Genomic DNA, 19,611 nt, shown 5'->3' on the forward strand with positions numbered 1-19,611 from the left:
TTTATGTAGGGAAAACATATTTTTGGTAAAATGTGTATTTCTAGTTTTGGTTTTTTTGTTTAACATTGGCAAAGCTAATTGGAATTTTAAGCATTAGGTTAGGTAACATTTTCTTCTTCTAATTTTTACCATTTCATAATACAGTACCTATCAAAAAGAAAACAAAATTCTGATATGAAGGTTCAAATTTAAAGTTTATTTTATTCATAAATGTTTACAGATTTGAACTGACTTTGCAATGCTCTTTCTGTATCAGCTGCACTCAGTTGACGGTCAACTCTCTTGGGCCTCTTGTATATCTATTCAAGCATCCTAATTTGTTAAAGGCATTTACATAAGCTTTAGTTGTTTAAATCAATGCAATAACAATTCATTGTGAGCTATTATGTTTTTGTCAGGTTTTACAACAGGACCAGACGACGAGACGAGAGTATGAGAGGGCCACGCGAGATGAGCTCGAAAAGAGGCTCGCCACGCTAAAGAAAGTCCAGGATGAGCAAGCTGTCGAAATCAAAGAACTCATGAAGGTTGGTGTCAATATTGGGAGAATTGATCATTTTTGAGGAAAAGTGAACACTTGTATCTGTTTCTAAAGACTGCATACTAGATATGCATTCCTTTTCCTGTGAATATTGCCCTAGGGGTCCAGATCTCCTCTTCCAAAGGGATGAAATATTGGTTCCAACGGTAATAGAATACTGCAGATCCTGTTTATGCAGACTTATTGCCCTGAGTATATCATTAGGCAGTTTGAATGTGTTGTATGACACAATATGTAATTCTGTTTGACACACTTTGTTTAATATTGGTAAATTCTTAATCATTATGGACAATAACTTTATTCATAGCCACTCTAAAAGGAAGAGGTCTTTTTACCAAGATATCAGCATAAACAGTATTATTTAGTATGGTTCTCCAAGTGTGACCAGAACAAGTCCTTCTTTTGCTTTCAGACTGAAAAAGGAAAGACGAAAAACACTTTAGGAAAGTTAGATGACTCCATTACCATTCTTGAGAAACAGGTGCTAGAGACGAAAAAATCTTTTGAGAAGGTGATGGCAGCGGAGATAAGTCAAAGGTAAAATATCTGTGGCACTTTATACAATGTGGATTTATACAAATTATAGATAATTAACAAGATGTCTCCTCTCAGAGAATTATGTTTCCTTTCTTAGGAACATTACATGTACAATGAGTAATCATGAGACTTTATTTTCTTTATTTTCTATGATCAGTTCATTGCTGACAAAAAGTTTGATGTTTGATTTATAATGTAGAAATGTACGCTGATATCAGAATGTTTCTTACTCTTACAGAAAAATTCATGAAAGAGATACCGCAGATAAAATAGCCAGTGTCAACGAAAAATTACAGATAGCAACCTCGACACTACAGCAGTCAATAGGGGGAATCAATCAATCGACGAATAACCAACACGAAAAAGTAAGTATATAAGGGAGATAACTAAGTATGTATATAGGGGGGGGGGGGGGGTTACTCTGGAAAACCAACACCAACAAGTATGTATACACAGGGGATAACTCTGGATAACCAACGGGATAAAGTAAATATGTAGGTGGGATAACTCTGTATAACCAACATGATAAAGTATGTATACAAGGGGGATAACTCTGAATAAACAACAAAATAAAGTATGTATACACAGGGGATAACTCTGGATAACCAACAGGGATAAAGTAAATATGTAGGTGGGATAACTCTGTATAACCAACATGATAAAGTATGTATACAAGGGGAATAACTATGGATAACCAAAGTATGTATACAAGGGGGATAACTATGGATAACCAACAGGATAAAGTAAATATGTAGGTGGGATAACTCTGTATAACCAACATGATAAAGTATGTATACAAGGGGGATAACTCTGAATAAACAACAAAATAAAGTATGTATACACAGGGGATAACTCTGGATAACCAACAGGGATAAAGTAAATATGTAAGTGGGATAACTCTGTATAACCAACATGATAAAGCATGTATACAAGGGGGATAACTCTGAATAACCAACATGATAAAGTATGTATACAAGGGGATAACTCTGTATAACCAACATGATAAAGTATGTATACAAGGGGGATAACTCTGAATAACCAACATGATAAAGTATGTATACAAGGGGGATAACTCTGTATAACCAACATGATAAAGTATGTATACAAGGGGGATAACTCTGTATAACCAACATGATAAAGTATGTATACAAGGGGATAACTCTGAATAACCAACATGATTAGGTATGTATACAGGGGAGATAACTCTGATTAACCAACACGATAAAGTAGGTATACAGGGGAGATAACTCTAAATAACACATAAGTATGTACACAAGAACTCTGATTAACCAACACCATAAAGTATGTATACAGGGGGGATAACTCCAATGGTAGTTTTATATCGAGGATGAAATGAGAAAATCAGTTATATGAATTACTTTCAGCTTCGACGGGAAATGAGGACACTTTTAGCAGAACAGAAAGAGGCATCAACCAGAAGTCTGACCGATTTGGATGCTCGAATGAACTTCACAAAAAATCGAATGAATGATTTGGAAGAAAAATTGGAATCCAAAGTGGCTGCTGTAAGTAAAAGCAATACAGAAGATAAAAAAGATGCCAATTTTCATGACTGCATTAGCTTATAATTATAATGTGACAAATTAATAGAATTTCTGTTAATAATTTTTTTCTAGGAAATCATACTATTATCTTTGCATTATAACATCATATTGCGTTATACTCATTCATGCTACTAACACATTTCAATTTTTGTTATTTAGTATATTGTTAAATACAACAATGATGAGATAATATCTGAGTTAAGGTTTCATGTAGATCCTGTTTTAGATATTTGGTAGATATCTACTGTATGACTTCAGGTAGTAGCTAAACTCTACTAAATCATCTGTTAATGACAGACAAAATGTTTTGGTGAAACACAAAATCATTGTCAGAATATCTAATGTACAAATTCAAGGTACATGTTTGTTAAAGTAAATTGACTACAAACACACTCAGTGATTAATACATTTACTTGATCACACTTTGTAATGTTTAAAAGATATTAGATCATGCACTGAATGAGAAAGCAAGAGGAATTGAGAGAAGTGGTTGTTCTTACTTTATGTCCTCTTTCATACTATGTCTCTTTCTTGTTTACACCTCTTAATTTGAAATTCTGAATTTTTAAGATTATTTCTAAACAAACATTTCTGAATTCTTCAATTATATTAAAATCTTCATGGGAAGTGGTGTAGAATATAATGTAAAATATGGTATAATAGTATCGAGGTGAAAGTCAAGATGACTTAAGTCGACCTGTGTTGTCTAGGGACAATGAAGGGTAGTAATGTTGTGTTTTCTTTCATTCTGTCCATTTTGAAAGATTATTTGATAACTTGATTCTGTTTCTGTGTGTAGTATAATTCTATTGAACATTTCTGTCTTTCCTTTACAGGACCCAGAGGTATTTTTTCTGTAGTAAATAATAAGCACAGTGCATTACATCCAATACTCCATTGTGATAGCTGATTATGTAGTGTTTTAGTTGATTACGTAGTGTTTTATCTACTTCTCTAATATACAAATAGCTTTTAGAGTCACAAATCGGTACATTTTATATTTCTTACTTATTGGGAGACGTTATAAAGAAACCACAAATAAAAACAACCAGATATTAAAAAAATAATGATAATAATAATAAGATGACAAAACTTGATTTAATGACTTATGTAAAGGGAGGTAATAAAGGGGAGACAATTCAATAATCCAATAGCTATGAAATAATTTAGAGAGATGATAAAGATGAGACAACTGAAATGTTATATAAATAGCAATTTTGTTTAATAAGTACTTTTTATATTGTTTCAATGCTAATCCAGGAGGCAGAACAGCGAGAGGTACATCTATATTGTAAATGGTTTATTGTTGTGTAGCTTTTATCTATTTTCTGTGTTATATGTATTTTAATGATAATGTTGTTCAAATGACCTAGATTTGCTTTGTCTTGTTAAAAATCAATATTGATAAAAACTATATTTGAAGGCTTTGAAGTTGTTCGCTATGTTAGCATTTTTGTTTGCTATCATGGATTTTTCTCTTCAATGTTTCCATGTTTAAGTTTTCCAATACGCAATAATAATTAAGATTTCTGTCAAAAGACATGGAACTGCTGAAATGAAATTATTGATCAATATACTATTCAAATCCATTAATGATTTTAATGACATGGTGTTCACCACAAAATCCATTCTCTTCAGGCAATGTATTGGTTGGTCCAACATCTCTTATAGGCCAATTACCAATCACATATTATCAAGGTCAGAAGAAACATCTGACAAATATATGAAAAGCATGTTTCCAATGTGATATATATGAAGCTTTCTGCCCTGAGTTCTCTCTGGTGACACCACATAGAACTCTATTTTTGGTTTGCACTTTACTGAAATATTTGCACAAGTTTATTGGGTCTGTCTGTTTTTGTGTGATCTGTTTGCCAGTTGGTGATTGTGGACCTTTTTGGCTCGCCTATTCGAAGAATAGGGGGAGCTGATGTTGTCATCCCGGCGTCGGCGTCAGTGTCCCATTTCACGTTAAAGTTTTTGAGCAAGTTTCTATTTCGTCAGTTGTTTAAGCTTAAGTCATCATAAATGTTAATTATTTTTATTTTCCTAATGTGTATGGATGCTGAACGTGATAATACAACCAATTTGGGGCCCTTTAGGGGTTTTTTGAGTCTGTTAATTTGTCATATTTTCATGTTTAAATAGTAAATACTTGAACATCAACTTCTTCTGAATAGGCGAGCTTTGCTGTTCTCCAACAGCTCTTGTTTTTTTTTTAGATTTCCTGATTGTCTCGCTACTGAATAGGTTTTTGTATGGTCTATATGTTATACCTATTCACTGCTGTGTTGTACCCAGGGTCAATATGGTTACTGTAATACTTTATTTATGTGATAGTCCAGTCATTTGGCAAGGCATTCCGGCTTTCATCCACCTCCTGAAACTGGCATGTCATTAAATGAGCCTTAAATTTGCTGAATATGTAAAACAATAAAGTCTTTGTTGCTTCCCTTCCCTCATTGTTCATCCCTTTCATTATATGTTACATCCCTTCCCTCATTCTATAACAAAAGACAAAATGAATCGATGTACTCCATAAAGATGGAAAGCGGGTCAAGGTGAAAGTTGTCTATAAAAAGCCTATCATGTTGATTGTAACTTGCTTAATGTCGTCTCTAAAATATTTTCTTTCTACCCAAATTTAGACTTTTAGAATTAGCCCTTTTTACTTAAGCTGTTAGAATTGAATGCAACAATAGAATTAATCTTTTATTTTCATTTTTGCAAAATAATTTGTAGTTTGCCTGACATGACTTATAGCCAATTAGTAAAAATTATGTAATACAAAATATTTTTCAAGCTTTGTTTTTGGTAGATATTGTATATGACCAGGTAGATTTCTTATCCTGACATATAACATTTATATAAAGTATTACAGTATAACAGTTGAACTGGCCTTTGTCTAGTCCGATCTCTATGTAATCTGGTGTAATTATATGGCCCTTGTCTAGTCCGATCTCTATGTAATCTGGTGTAATTATATGGCCCTTGTCTGGTCCGATCTCTATGTAATCTGGTGTAATTATATGGCCCTTGTCTAGTGTGATCTCTATATAATCTGGTGTAATTATATGGCCCTTGTCTAGTGCGATCTCTATATAATCTGGTGTAATTGTATGGCCCTTGTCTAGTGCGATCTCTATATAATCTGGTGTAATTGTATGGCCCTTGTCTAGTCCGTATAATCTCTGTATAATCTGGTGTAATTATATGGCCCTTATCTAGTCCGATCTCTATATAATCTGGTGTAATTGTATGGCCCTTGTCTAGTCCCCTCTATATATAATTTGGTGTAATTATATGGCCCTTGTCTAGTCTGATCTCTATATAATCTGGTGTAATTATATGGCCCTTGTCTAGTACCATCTCTATATAATCTGGTGTAATTATATGGCCCTTGTCTAGTCTGATCTCTATATAATCTGGTGTAATTATATGGCCCTTGTCTAGTCCGATCTCTATATAATCTGGTGTAATTATATGGCCCTTGTCTACTCTGATCTCTATATAACCTGGTGTAATTGTATGGCCCTTGTCTAGTTTGATCTCTATGTAATCTGGTGTAATTATATGGCCCGTGTCTAGTCTGATCTCTGTGTAATCTGGTGTAATTATATGGCCCTTGTCTAGTCTGATCTCCATGTAATCCTGTTTAATTGTATGGCCCTTATCTAGTCCGATCTCTATATAATCTGGTGTAATTGTATGGCCCTTATCTAGTCCGATCTCTATGTAATCTGGTGTTATTATATGGCCCTTGTCTAGTCTGAACTCTACGTAATCCAGTGTAATTTTATGTCATTTCAATGTCAACTTAGCAATGATAACTTGCCATAGATTAGAAAAGGTAGTTGACAGCAGGGGACGTGTGTTGCTTACAGCACTTACTGTAATCTTGATAGATATGGAAATATTTTACACATAACACCTGTTTTGTCCATTTTCTTTACAGGCCTCACAGAATCTGGCAGAGAGTCTTAGGGAGAAGGTGGATACTATTTCTGCCTGGCAGGATCAAACTCAACAGACCGTCAAGGAGCTGAGCCTTGGGGTACAGCGTCTACCGGAGGAGGTAAATTATACATATTATGAGAATAAAGTACCATACAATTTTTGTTTAAAAAATCTATGGATGCTTCATGTAATTATAGTATGTTGAAAGAACTTTAGAAAGTCAATACTTTTCTTTGTAGTGTTACAAAATAAATCTTGACTTTTTAATCTGAACATGGACACTATTATCAAAAGGATGTCATACCAAAATGTAAATAGTAACTTAAGTTTAATTGTATATCTATGGATCGTTTCAGATATATAGCATACAGGAAAAACAGACGCTGATGAAGTCCGAAATGAATTCAAGGATGACTGCTGAGGCTGACTCCAGGTAATTACTAAATAGTTCAATGTAGGCATTATCTTATCAATCAAAGTCTAAAAAGCAACCCAATATCTGCAATTTCTGAATTACATATATTTTTGAAAGATAATATAAATTTCATCATCAAGGTATTGGGGTAAAAGATTATTTTAGACATGCATGTCTGAATTTATTTATGACGGTAATTGAAGAATAACTGGTAGTGAAGAATGTCTCTTATTGGGAAAAAAAGATCTTAATATGATAATTTGATTGTTCATTACAGAATCAGAGAAATAGAAAACCTGAAACAGGAGGTACAGATGCTGAAGATGAAGAGGGAGCCTAAGGCGGCCACAATATCCGACATAGAAAATGTAAATATTACACTGGTCATATAGGTGGTTAATGTTGTAACAAGATGATGTATATAATAGTCTTTATGATGGTTATGTGGAAACTGTTTTCTTCTTCTTTATTCATGAATGTCATTTTGTGCAGTACAATCTATTTCAGCTAAAACATGCATGTGTGCATTAATTGTACAGTCTGTTCTGTTCCAAAAGGAAATTATCTAAAAATGAAAATTTTAATTCAAATCTGAATAAGTTTGTTTTGGTCTTTTAAGTGATCTAAATGAATGAACTAATCATTCAAACTAGGGATAAATACTAAAAAAGTAAAAATGATAAAAACAGATAGGAAACAAATTGAAAAGGGAAAGTATCCGAAATGAAAATATAAGGGTGAAAAAAATCTGGTTTTGAGTCGTTTAAGAAGATTTGTTTGCTATAGATCAGTAAAGATTGAATACAATTTGTTTTAAACAATGGTACATTGAGCAATCTGTCTCAAATTTATATATAGTATGTTTGAAATGGTTGAAAAGCAAGGAAAAGATCACTCTTTTCAATGTAAGACATAGATCATCCTTTGGTGGCTACCAAGATCTCTCTGGGATCTCTTGTTGTAAAGTTCCCTGAATTTCTTGTTTTGTCAATGACCATGTACAATAAACAGCTTTGAAATTTGTCTACCATTTATTCACTCTAATGTATTCAGGCTGTTTGTGATATTGTCTCTATGTCTCATCATCATAGCTATGTCCAACATATGATAACGGGTCTATCATAACGTATTAACCGTATGTGCTGTCGGATGTTGTCACCATTTTGTTTTTTATTCACTGTAAAGCCGCCAGATTCAGGAGGACCCAGTAACATTAAGGTTTGTCCAGGTGTGATAGATAGGGCAAATCAGACATGTTCCATTGATGTAGTCCCAAATTTTTAGAAGGTTGTTGGGATCCCAAAACTTCATAAAGTCATGTAGTCCCAAAACTCCACAAAGTCATGTAGTCCCAAAATTCCATCAAGTCATGTAATCCCAAAACTCCATTAAGTCATGTAGTCCCAAAACTCCATAAAGTCATGTAGTCCCAAAACTCCAAAAAGTCATGTAGTCCCAAAACTCTATAAAATCATGTAGTCCCAAAACTCCATAAAGTCATGTAGTCCCAAAACTCCATAAAGTCATGTAGTCCCAAAACTCCATAAAGACATGTAATCCCAAAACGTCACAAAGTCATGTAGTCCCAAAACTCCATAAAGTTATGTAGTCCCAAAACTCCATAAAGTCATGTAATCCCAAAACTTCATAAAGTCATGTAGTCCTAAAACTCCATAAAGTCATGTAGTCCCAAAACTCCAAAAAGTCATGTAGTCCCAAAACTCTATAAAATCATGTAGTCCCAAAACTCCTTAAAGTCATGTAGTCCCAAAACTCCATAAAGTCATGTAGTCCCAAAACTCCATAAAGACATGTAATCCCAAAACGTCACAAAGTCATGTAGTCCCAAAACTCCATAAAGTTATGTAGTCCCAAAACTCCATAAAGTCATGTAATCCCAAAACTTCATAAAGTCATGTAGTCCTAAAACTCCATAAAGTCATGTAGTCCCAAATCTCCATAAAGTCATGTTGTCCAAAACTCCATAAATTCATGTAGTCCCAAAACTCCACAAAGTCAGGTAGACCCAAAACTCCATTAAGCCATGTAATCCCAAAATTCGTTAAAGCCATAATGTCTCAAAACTTCACAAAGTCATGTAGTCCCAAAACTCCATAAAGTCATGTAGTCCTAAAACTCCTAAAACTCCTAAAACTCCATAAGTCATGTAGTCCCAAATCTCCATAAAGTCATGTTGTCCCATAACTCCATGAAGTCATGTAGTCCCAAAACTCCAAGTCATATTGTCTCAAAAATACATAAAGTCACCTAGTCCCGAACTATATTTTTTTTTAAAATAAGACAAAAGAGTCCAAAACTCATTATGTCGCAATAGTCCCAAACTCCATACCGTTATGTTGCAATAGTCTCAAACTCCATATCGTTATGTTGCAGTAGTCCAAGGCTTCGTAATGTTGGTGTGGAAATTTAGAACATTTGCTTTAGAACTGTTGTAATGTATTCCTGATTTTTTGAAACTTTAATTAAATAATAAGAATTCAATCTGATGCCCTGTTATTGTAATTGTTTTCATACATGATTTTTGTCAATGTTGAAGCCATTGTGAGCCTATTATCCCCCCAACATATAAACACAAGTGCAAAACTCTAGGCATGTAGATAGGACCTTATATTTCAGGTAGCGAAACATATCAAGAAATATTTGAAGGCAGACTGATGTGTATGTCGGAGGAACTGTAATCTACAGGATATTGACCGATTTCAATACCAAAACGGACTGATCTTTTACATTAGAGTTTAACAATCCACCCTCAATTTCCCCCAGTTTACAGTTTTGTTAGCTACCAAACATTTCTTGGTGTGACTGTGTGTGATCTGAAGTGACTCTAGATGTTTGTTATAGTACAACAGATGACATCATTACTAGTTACTATCACTGATACAATGTATGTCATTACATGTATCTTTATACTACATAAATGCAGATTCAAAGTGCACATTCGATTACTTAATCAGTGTCAGCAATATTTATCAGTATTTGAAGTAGACCACTAACCTTTATTGCAACTAATCTTTATAAACTTTACACTAATGATACAGGGATTACCTTTGTGTGCTGGGTTTGACAGGTACAGGCCAGTGTTCGTCGTCTAGCAGACTCTATACAGACAGTGAAGACGGTTTTGGGCATGAAGATACAGTCGGAACAAAAGCTGGTAAGTTGTCTCCACTCCTATTCTATTCTAATGTAAAATTGATACGTTTTTAAGTACAACTGTAATTTATTAAAAACAAAACACAAAAATCATCACTTTCTAATGAATCACTGACAAACTCCTTTCAATACCAACATGATTCACTTACTGGAAAGCATTAAAACAAATTGACAAAATGTGACTTGAGTTAATTTTTGCTGTAGAATATAAGACTTTGAACTGGTTTATAAAACACCATTTTAAGTACATGTTTTAACTCAAGGTATAGACCTTTGTATATAGATAATCCAAAAATAGAACTTTAAATGAGAGATTCCTCGTTAAATAAGCTTTGTATTATATATTTGTGCTGAAATAGGAACCATGTAGTTGTCAAACCAGTCTATTCCTTTGTATCAGTTTCGTAGTGTAAAAGTTTATATTTGTATAGCTTTGTGAGCTTTCTCAAGAACTAGGTCCTCATATATACCATATTGATAAAGTTTTATGATGATCACGTTAAATCTAATCAGAGCTGTTTGCTGATATTGGCATGCCTATTTAAATATATAGGGATAATTCTTTTAAAATCAGTAAAGTGTGTCCGGCACATTTTTATGTGAATACTGCTACAGTCACACTGTTGGATATGCTGATATAGTCTGAAACAAAGAAAACAGAAATAAGTGATGTTGGTATAAATACTACTACAGTGACACTGTTGGATACGCTTGTATAGTCTGAACAAAGTGAAACAGTGTACAGAAATAAGTGATGTTAGTATAAATACTACTACAGTGACATGTGGATACGTTGATAGCTGAAACAAAGACAGAAATAAGTGATGTTGTATATACTCTACAGTCACACTGTTGGATACGCTTGTATAGTCTGAAACAAAGAAACAGAAATAAGTGATGTTAGTATAAATACTACTACAGTCACACTGTTGGATACGCTTGTATAGTCTGAAACAAAGTGTACAGAAATAAGTGATGTTAGTATAAATACTACTACTACAGTCACACTGTTGGATACGCTTGTATAGTCTGAAACAAAGAAAACAGAAATAAGTGATGTTAGTATAAATACTACTACAGTCACACTGTTGGATACAGTCTGAAACAAAGTGTACAGAAATAAGTGATGTTGGTATAAATACTACTACAGTCACACTGTTGGATACGCTTGTATAGTCTGAAACAAAGTGTACAGAAATAAGTGATGTTAGTATAAATATACTACTACAGATACTACAGTCTGGATGTGAACAAAGTGTACACTGTTGGTATAAATACTACTACAGTACACTGTTGGATACTTGTATAGTCTGAAACAAAGTGTACAGAAATAAGTGATGTTGTATAAATACTACTACAGTGACACTGTTGGATACGCTTGTATAGTCTGAAACAAAGAAAACAGAAATAAGTGATGTTAGTATAAATACTACTACAGTCACACTGTTGGATACAGTCTGAAACAAAGTGTACAGAAATAAGTGATGTTGGTATAAATACTACTACAGTCACACTGTTGGATACGCTTGTATAGTCTGAAACAAAGTGTACAGAAATAAGTGATGTTGGTATAAATACTACTACAGTCACACTGTTGGATACGCTTGTATAGTCTGAAACAAAGTGTACAGAAATAAGTGATGTTAGTATAAATACTACTACAGTCACACTGTTGGATACGCTTGTATAGTCTGAAACAAAGTGTACAGAAATAAGTGATGTTGGTATAAATACTACTACAGTGACACTGTTGGATACGCTTGTATAGTCTGAAACAAAGAAAACAGAAATAAGTGATGTTAGTATAAATACTACTACAGTCACACTGTTGGATACAGTCTGAAACAAAGTGTACAGAAATAAGTGATGTTGGTATAAATACTACTACAGTCACACTGTTGGATACGCTTGTATAGTCTGAAACAAAGTGTACAGAAATAAGTGATGTTAGTATAAATACTACTACAGTCACACTGTTGGATACGCTTGTATAGTCTGAAACAAAGTGTACAGAAATAAGTGATGTTGGTATAAATACTACTACAGTCACACTGTTGGATACGCTTGTATAGTCTGGTATAAATACTACTACAGTCACACTGTTGGATACGCTTGTATAGTCTGAAACAAAGTGTACAGAAATAAGTGATGTTAGTATAAATACTACTACAGTCACACTGTGGAAAATGTTTTAAGCTCAACTGGCCCGAAGCGCCCATGAGCTTATGTCATGGCGCGGCGTCCGTCCGTCGTCCGTCCGTCAACATTTCCTTTAAATTGCTACTAGTCATAGAGATTTGCATGGATTGTAACCAAATTTGGCCACAAACATGCTTGGGGTAAGGGGAACAGAAGTTGTATAAATTTTGGCTCTGATCCCTCGGGGGCAAGAGGGGTGGGGCCAAATGGGGGAAATAGAGGTAAATCCTATAAATCGCTACTTGTCCTAGAATTCTGGATTGTAACCAAATTTGGCCAGAAACATCCTTAGGGGAAGGAGAACAGAAAATTTTATAAATTTTGGCTCTGACCCCCCGGGGGCAGAAGGGGCGGGGCCCAATAGGGGAAATAGAGGTAAATCCTATAAATCGCTAATAGTCCTATAGTTCTGCTTGGATTTTAACCAAATTTTGCCAAGAAACATCCTTGAGGTTAACAGAATTTGTATAAATTTTGGCTTTGACCCCCTGGAGCAGAAAGAGTGCTGCCCAAAAGAGGTAAATATTCAAATTCCTTCAGAAAAGAAACAATGAACTTGTATTCAGAACATTCCTAGGCATTACAAACCAGGTGAGCGATACAGGCCGTCTAGAAATAAGTGATGTTGGTATAAATATTACTTCAGTCACACTGTTGGATACGCTTGTATAGTCTGAAACAAAGTGTACAGAAATAAGTGATGTTGGTATAAATACTACTACAGTCACACTGTTGGATACGCTTGTATAGTCTGAAACAAAGTGTACAGAAATAAGTGATGTTGGTATAGATATTACTAAAGTCACAATGTGGATATGCTTGTATAGTCTGCACTACATCATTAACATGGCTTCAGCTTCTTGTTTATCATATGTACAGATGATTGCACGTACAGTTAATGTGTTATTCATTACAGGCACAGTTGAACTTCTAAATTGATTTACAAAGTACAAAAATATTTCTATTTCTTGATATTGAAAGATTTTAAAAGAAATGTTGTGTTATAGTATTACTTTCTTCTCTTTATGTTTATTGATTTCCATCCAATATTGAGTAAAATAGCTTTTGAAATATTAGGAAAATACTATTGAAATAACATTGTGCATTTTCTCTAATTTTACACATGATGTTCAGTTTAACATGATATTTAGTATGTTTGCATGACCCGATTACTATGCTGATGATTATGCTAAACCTTACAGAGAATCGATGGTTTGGAAGACCTCCAAACTCAAATACAGCAGATCAAAGTGAACGCAGGAATGCCCAGTTACCGTGGCCACCCTGAATATCTCCAGGGCGACATGGGATACAATTGGGACGATCGGGACAACCAGTACGGATATGGAAACCAAGGAAAAGGTGGTTACCAAGACGACCCAGGCAGTCAGTATGGTTACGCCAGCAGAGGCAAAGGAGGCTACCAACAAGAGGAAGAAACTCACAGATCAGATATGAAAACAAGAGGTGGATCCCGTGACTTTGATACAGGATATGGAACAGCGACAGATGGGGGTTACGGAACAGCGACAGGTTACGGTACAGCGACTGATCCACAGATGGGCATCATTCCAGAGGATAAGGAATCCTACAACAAAAGTCCTGTACCAAGTACAGGCAGTGCAGAACAGAAGAAGGGAGATGTCACGCCAAAACCACCACGAAGTCCTAACCCTCCGTCACAAAGAAACACGCCCACACGCAGCCGCAATAACACTCCAGGAGGAGCCAAGTCCAAAACACCTACACAAAGTCGTACCAACACACCAGGTGGGGCGAGTATCAAGGGTAAAGCTAACAGCAAGTCACGCCGGAACAGTCAGGACTCAGCGGTCACAGAACAAGGACCTGGTCTGGCGGGGGTGTAGAGGAACACAGTTGGTAGGTTAGGGAGTGGGTTATACCTGCCACTGACTTCTAACGCGATCTAACACCTAGATTCCTATACTGCCAACGCTAGGCTTGACAAGATTGCCTGCCTTACTAACCACCTATACCTATAACGCATGTGTGGGGTCTAACAAAAACTTCAACACAGAATGCATGTGTGGATCCTAACACTAACTGAAGCACAGTATGGACAATTTCACAAAGTTTACAGAAATTTAGAAACTTAATCATAAAGTTTGGTTCAAAATAGATAAGAAGAATGAAATACTGTTGTTTGTATATTTTGAGAAATCGTCCATGCTTATATGACTAACTCACTAATCTTTTTCAGCGCTAACATTTGCTAGAATACTTTAGGCTCAACTTTCCAGTTATGCATACTAATTGTTTCATTTTCAGGCTAAACATTGGAATATTTTATTTGTTCAAGACATGTTAAAACCACAAGATGTCATCTTCTAAAACGTCTTGAGGATTTCAAACATAGAAAATTAAAGACAAAAATTATCAAAATATCGAAATCAATATATATATAACATATAATAACCAAATAATGTTTTTTGTGCCAATGAAGCAAGGTCTTGAACAAATATAATTATCATTCTCTTATTTCTGCAGCAAAACTCAAGTGTCAGACATTTGGCCTTGAGCCAGGGTAAGGCCCAGTCGTGTTTTTACCCATTAACATTTGATTTTATTGCCTTTAGCGTACAGACGATGTTCAGAAGTTGCAACAGGAGATTGCAATTTTAAGGACCGCCATTGAACCGCTTGTTAAGAAGCCACTGCCGCGCTCCTTTGTGAAGGACTCGGCTGCTGGTAGTAGAGCTGACAGTACACCGGAAGTTAATAAGTGGAGCGTTCCCAACGCCTACAAGTAAGTCTAGATCACGTGAGCTTAGTCCTGTGTGAACAGTTGTAGTACTCTATACCTGAAGGTGGATTATCCCAATAATACGACTCTCCCCAATTCCAACGTTGAAAGGAAAAACAGACTTAATTTCTTGAAATGCCCAACAACATTCTTGGTTTTTTGCGGAAACCTGTTGAACTGAATCCAATAAATTGTTCGTGTTGGTAAACCTTGTGCCATAATGTCGTAACTGAAAGATGATCTCAATATCATTGCAAACTAGATGCTCTCTTCTTAGTGTGGATTGAACAAGATAACAATGAGTCTCTCGATGTATTGGCCAAAATACCAGTTACACCTTCAGACCGAAGCGACCAGGTACACCTTCAGACCGAATAACATTCTCCAACCGATCCGCACTTCATAATTTGAATGTAAATTATGTATGGAATTATCATGCAGCTGCTGTTATACTTTGTAATATGTTCTTAAATCATCTAAACTCTCAATACAACACTGGTCACGATTGGTCGGTCGCTCCACACATTTGACCTTTCATACAGATATATGTAAATAGTACGGGTAACGGGTATTGTCCTAATATTTTATGGTTTATGCATTTCTTTCTTCTTTTCCTTAAATACTCAACATGCTAGATGTAACTCCTTATTCATAACTTACCTTTATAGCGTTTATCTAGCTGACAAGAACTTTCAATCTTTCCCTATGTACATTTTGTTACCAGCCTGTAAAGGTAAAGAGTATAGTTAAAGTTATTTCGAAGGCTTAATTCATTGGAAACAATTATGACAAAATAGGCACATTTATGACCCAAACCATACGTGGTCATGGCCATGAACCCTCATCACCATCTGTCCTCGAGCTCCACTTTCTCCAAAATATCTAAACGTCCGAACTTTAGCCATATGTCAAATTACAAGCTATTTATAAAAAGACCTTAAAAAATATCGAGAAACGGAACCTATTACAACTGCAGAAATACATGAATGGGGTTATTATCAAATTCTTAAGGTTTTAAATAGGGTTTTCTTATGTAAACGTGTTTTTTTCTTATTAGGTAAAGAAGATTGGAACCATTTCATATTTTACAATTGTGTATAAATATAATTACATTCTCCTAATAAAGTTTGTTTGCAGCGGATGTCTGTTATTATAAGAGTATGTCTGATTTGTCTCCCTTTATTTCTGTTAAAGTGATAGTTAACGAGTTCATACAGGTATGGACCACTAGATGGCGTATTGTATAGTCACTGTTGTCTTATCACTGTCGTAAATTTGTGCATGACTTGTGGTCGATGTCGTAAGATACAAAATGGTGAAACAATAGCAAGAGTTTGAACTAGAGCAATAATACTAAGGCTTATACAGTAGATACATTTCTATGTAGTGAAATGGCGGTAGTCATGAGAATATGATATCACACATTACAGAATATTTTAACGTTTGTTAATCCATATACATTGTCAAGTAAGGATAGCTAATCTAGTATTCCTGACGCTCATGTATATGAAAACGAACGGTAATAGATGTCATACAATGGTAAAGTCGCCTTTTGGTAAAGATGAGTTACAACGGATGGACAGAGATTGTAAATCAAAAAGTTGAAAGAGAGATACGGGTATTGAAGTGTAATTATACAATGACATTCTAGAAAACGGTAAGCGAAGTATGTGGATAGCATAAACAAAATTTTGTAGAAATATGAAATATACACTGAGCGAATAAGCAATGGTTGGCTTGTGGCAATAAGGAAAAACAATGCGCAGCCTAAGAGTAACTTTGATGTATTTGAATCTTACAATGATACATGTTGCCATAAATGTTGTGTTGATGGGAGGGTGATTTTGTTTTTTATTGGAATGCTAGTATTAGATTTCTTCGCTCACTTACTCACTTAATACAATTAGTTTTTAATGTATAATGTAAACAACAAAAAGCAAAACTAAACAGCAATCGTCTTAGCTCTGCAGCTAAGAAGATAATAGTTGCTTGCTTTCGAGATATTTGCGAATGTAAAATAATTGAAAATGTAAACTATGACGAATTATAACCGATAGGATGGTGATAAAGTTTTTAAACAATCAATTGTCATCAGAAGTAATCACAGAATAGGTGTGTATTTCTGAAGATGCGAGTGTATTTTAAACGAAAATGTAATTTTGATGCTATGATTAATTTGATTGAGAGTCTGTCATACTGAAATTTTACTTGCTTTTCTCGTTCGTCCTTATCTGATTTTTGTACTTTCAGATTTTTAATCGTTTTTTTTAAATAGAACATTTTGTTTTGTAGAATTTTATTTTCAGTTGGCTGTACGTTGATAATAGGTTTATGTAAGAATGCTACTGATGACATATCAATGACAAGGGATAGAAACTTTTACCTAGCAAGTTAAAAGTGAAATTATCATTACAATGTATACCAAAGAAACTTTTTGTTGATAATTATAAGTATCAACTCTGAGAAAAATAAACCCTGAAGAATGTTTTCTTACAATACTCTATAAACGTTTATTTGGCAATTGTTTCGTGTAACTTTGTCATTGCTTACGTCATATATCAAGTAATATGTTTGTAAGACTCTCACCAACACGTGTCACCGCCCATTATAAGTTGCAGTAGCCATGTTGTTTTCCGGCTGACAACGGGCGATAACTCTTCTCGATACAGAGACCCTAGCTCTTCAAAAATTGTTAACTGTTGCTAAAGGTTTCGGAAATGTTCGTTTCATCCACGATGGCTTAATTAATTTCTGTATACTACATCGGCTCTATACACAGATACAGAGCTGACATTCGTGTACATGTCCGGTTTCACGTAGAATAACATGGCACTGTAATGCTATAATCATCTTCTCGTCGTGTGAATGTTGCTTCTTTGTGGTCTACAATAATGTTTGATTTCTATTATTTTCACTGAATTCACTTGTATAGTGTCACTATATATATATTTGTTTTATTTAGGCCTTGATTCCTAATGACATTTCCAAATGGAATGTTTGATTTTCATTTAATCATTATCATAGAAATCGTATAATAATTGTTAACGTTATTTAATTTAACAATGGTGTCATATAAACAAAGTCTTATTTACTAATTAGCTAATAATTGAATAAGCTTGAAACAATATTGATCAAATGATATGAAATTTGTTTTGATTTTTAATGATAAAGACTGAAACCATTTGATAAATGTAACATTAGTGCTATTTTGATACTAATTATTTTATAATGGTTTATGGTGAACGATATCGAAAACAGAAGCATTTATAAATGCATATGCTAATATAATTTTATTTATGAATATCTTACACAAAGGTACACAATATGGAAACAATTGTGTTGAAAGTAGAATGTGATATTGAATTAATATCAGACATATATTTGACGAAGGAATATATTCACATGTAATGTAGTATTGGTTCTTTTGTGTGTATTTGTAGATATTTATTTGTAGACATTTCACGTGTGCATTTTACTTGTTTTTGTTGCCAGATGGTCTGTGTGGAAAGCCAAGTGGATGTACCTCTTGTGGCATATTCGTGCTAGGAAAAAGAACTCTAGTCTCGGGGTCTACCGACCTGAGAATTCAAGACCTCCCTCCAACGCGCCAGAGGGGGAGGCAACTCCGTAAAATATCATCAACTTTTCAGAGAAAACTCAGAGAATACTTTAATGTGGAGTTAAAAAAAACAATGGCAATATAGACTGTAACTAATTGCATTAGGTGTTTCTGGTTTAAATCTGGCGAATCATCCCATGACCAGAGCTATTTTGATATAGAAGCCGTATAGAAGTGCTGGAGAAGTACTGCTGACTGTTGGAATTCATATCACTTGATTAACATATCACAATACATAACATTGACATGGAACTATCAGGGATTGATTTGTCTTCAATGGCGATACTGCCTTGTCTATCAGTTGGAAGTTATTGTTAATTATTGTACTTAAATATCCGTAATACTGCTAATTAGTGCTAAAATACTCTGATATCATGCGGCGTATTCATGTCTGTAAGTAGGTTGACCAATATTTTTAACAAACTGTTTTCTCTGAAGAGGATCTCTCTGATTTGTTCGTGTGTATCGATTATTTGTGATGTTGATATTTGTTGGGAATTAGGGGTCAGTAGCGTTATATAATTTCCTAAAGATTCATATCACTGTAGAAATATCATTCAGACACAAATCTTTTAAATCTAGTCCTTAACGGTATCCTTCCATTGTATGAGTTAATGTACAAAGCAAATATATATTTGAATTAATGGATGTATATGATTTATAGTCTGACCATAAAGTTAATTTAACACAATATTAACACATTTTTTAAAGGATATTTTTGGATGTTTGTATTTGTTTTTTGTTGTTGTTTTTTTCGTTTTAATTAAGAGCTTCATCTCTTTATATAAAAGCGATTCTAACGTTGTTATATTGAAATCTTTTAGAAGCATTTTCGCTGGT

General features: G+C 34.4%; 1 protein-coding gene across 1 annotated transcript in view; it reads left to right on the plus strand.

Moving 5' to 3' along the window:
* LOC138324189 (coiled-coil domain-containing protein 154-like) overlaps positions 1-18,783 on the plus strand; it is a 32,131-nt gene extending 13,348 nt beyond the window's left edge. The window contains exons 7-17 of the mRNA XM_069269270.1: positions 399-527; positions 954-1,078; positions 1,317-1,443; positions 2,464-2,604; positions 3,904-3,921; positions 6,599-6,718; positions 6,957-7,033; positions 7,293-7,383; positions 10,104-10,190; positions 13,591-14,269; positions 18,645-18,783. Of these exons, the coding sequence (XP_069125371.1) occupies positions 399-527; positions 954-1,078; positions 1,317-1,443; positions 2,464-2,604; positions 3,904-3,921; positions 6,599-6,718; positions 6,957-7,033; positions 7,293-7,383; positions 10,104-10,190; positions 13,591-14,256 (1,581 nt within the window). The 3' untranslated portion in view covers positions 14,257-14,269; positions 18,645-18,783. The remainder of the gene's footprint in view (positions 1-398; positions 528-953; positions 1,079-1,316; positions 1,444-2,463; positions 2,605-3,903; positions 3,922-6,598; positions 6,719-6,956; positions 7,034-7,292; positions 7,384-10,103; positions 10,191-13,590; positions 14,270-18,644) is intronic.
* Positions 18,784-19,611: the final 828 nt, after the last annotated feature.

The sequence above is a fragment of the Argopecten irradians genome, chromosome 5, assembly GCF_041381155.1.
Source record: "Argopecten irradians isolate NY chromosome 5, Ai_NY, whole genome shotgun sequence".
Classification (NCBI taxonomy): domain Eukaryota; kingdom Metazoa; phylum Mollusca; class Bivalvia; order Pectinida; family Pectinidae; genus Argopecten; species Argopecten irradians.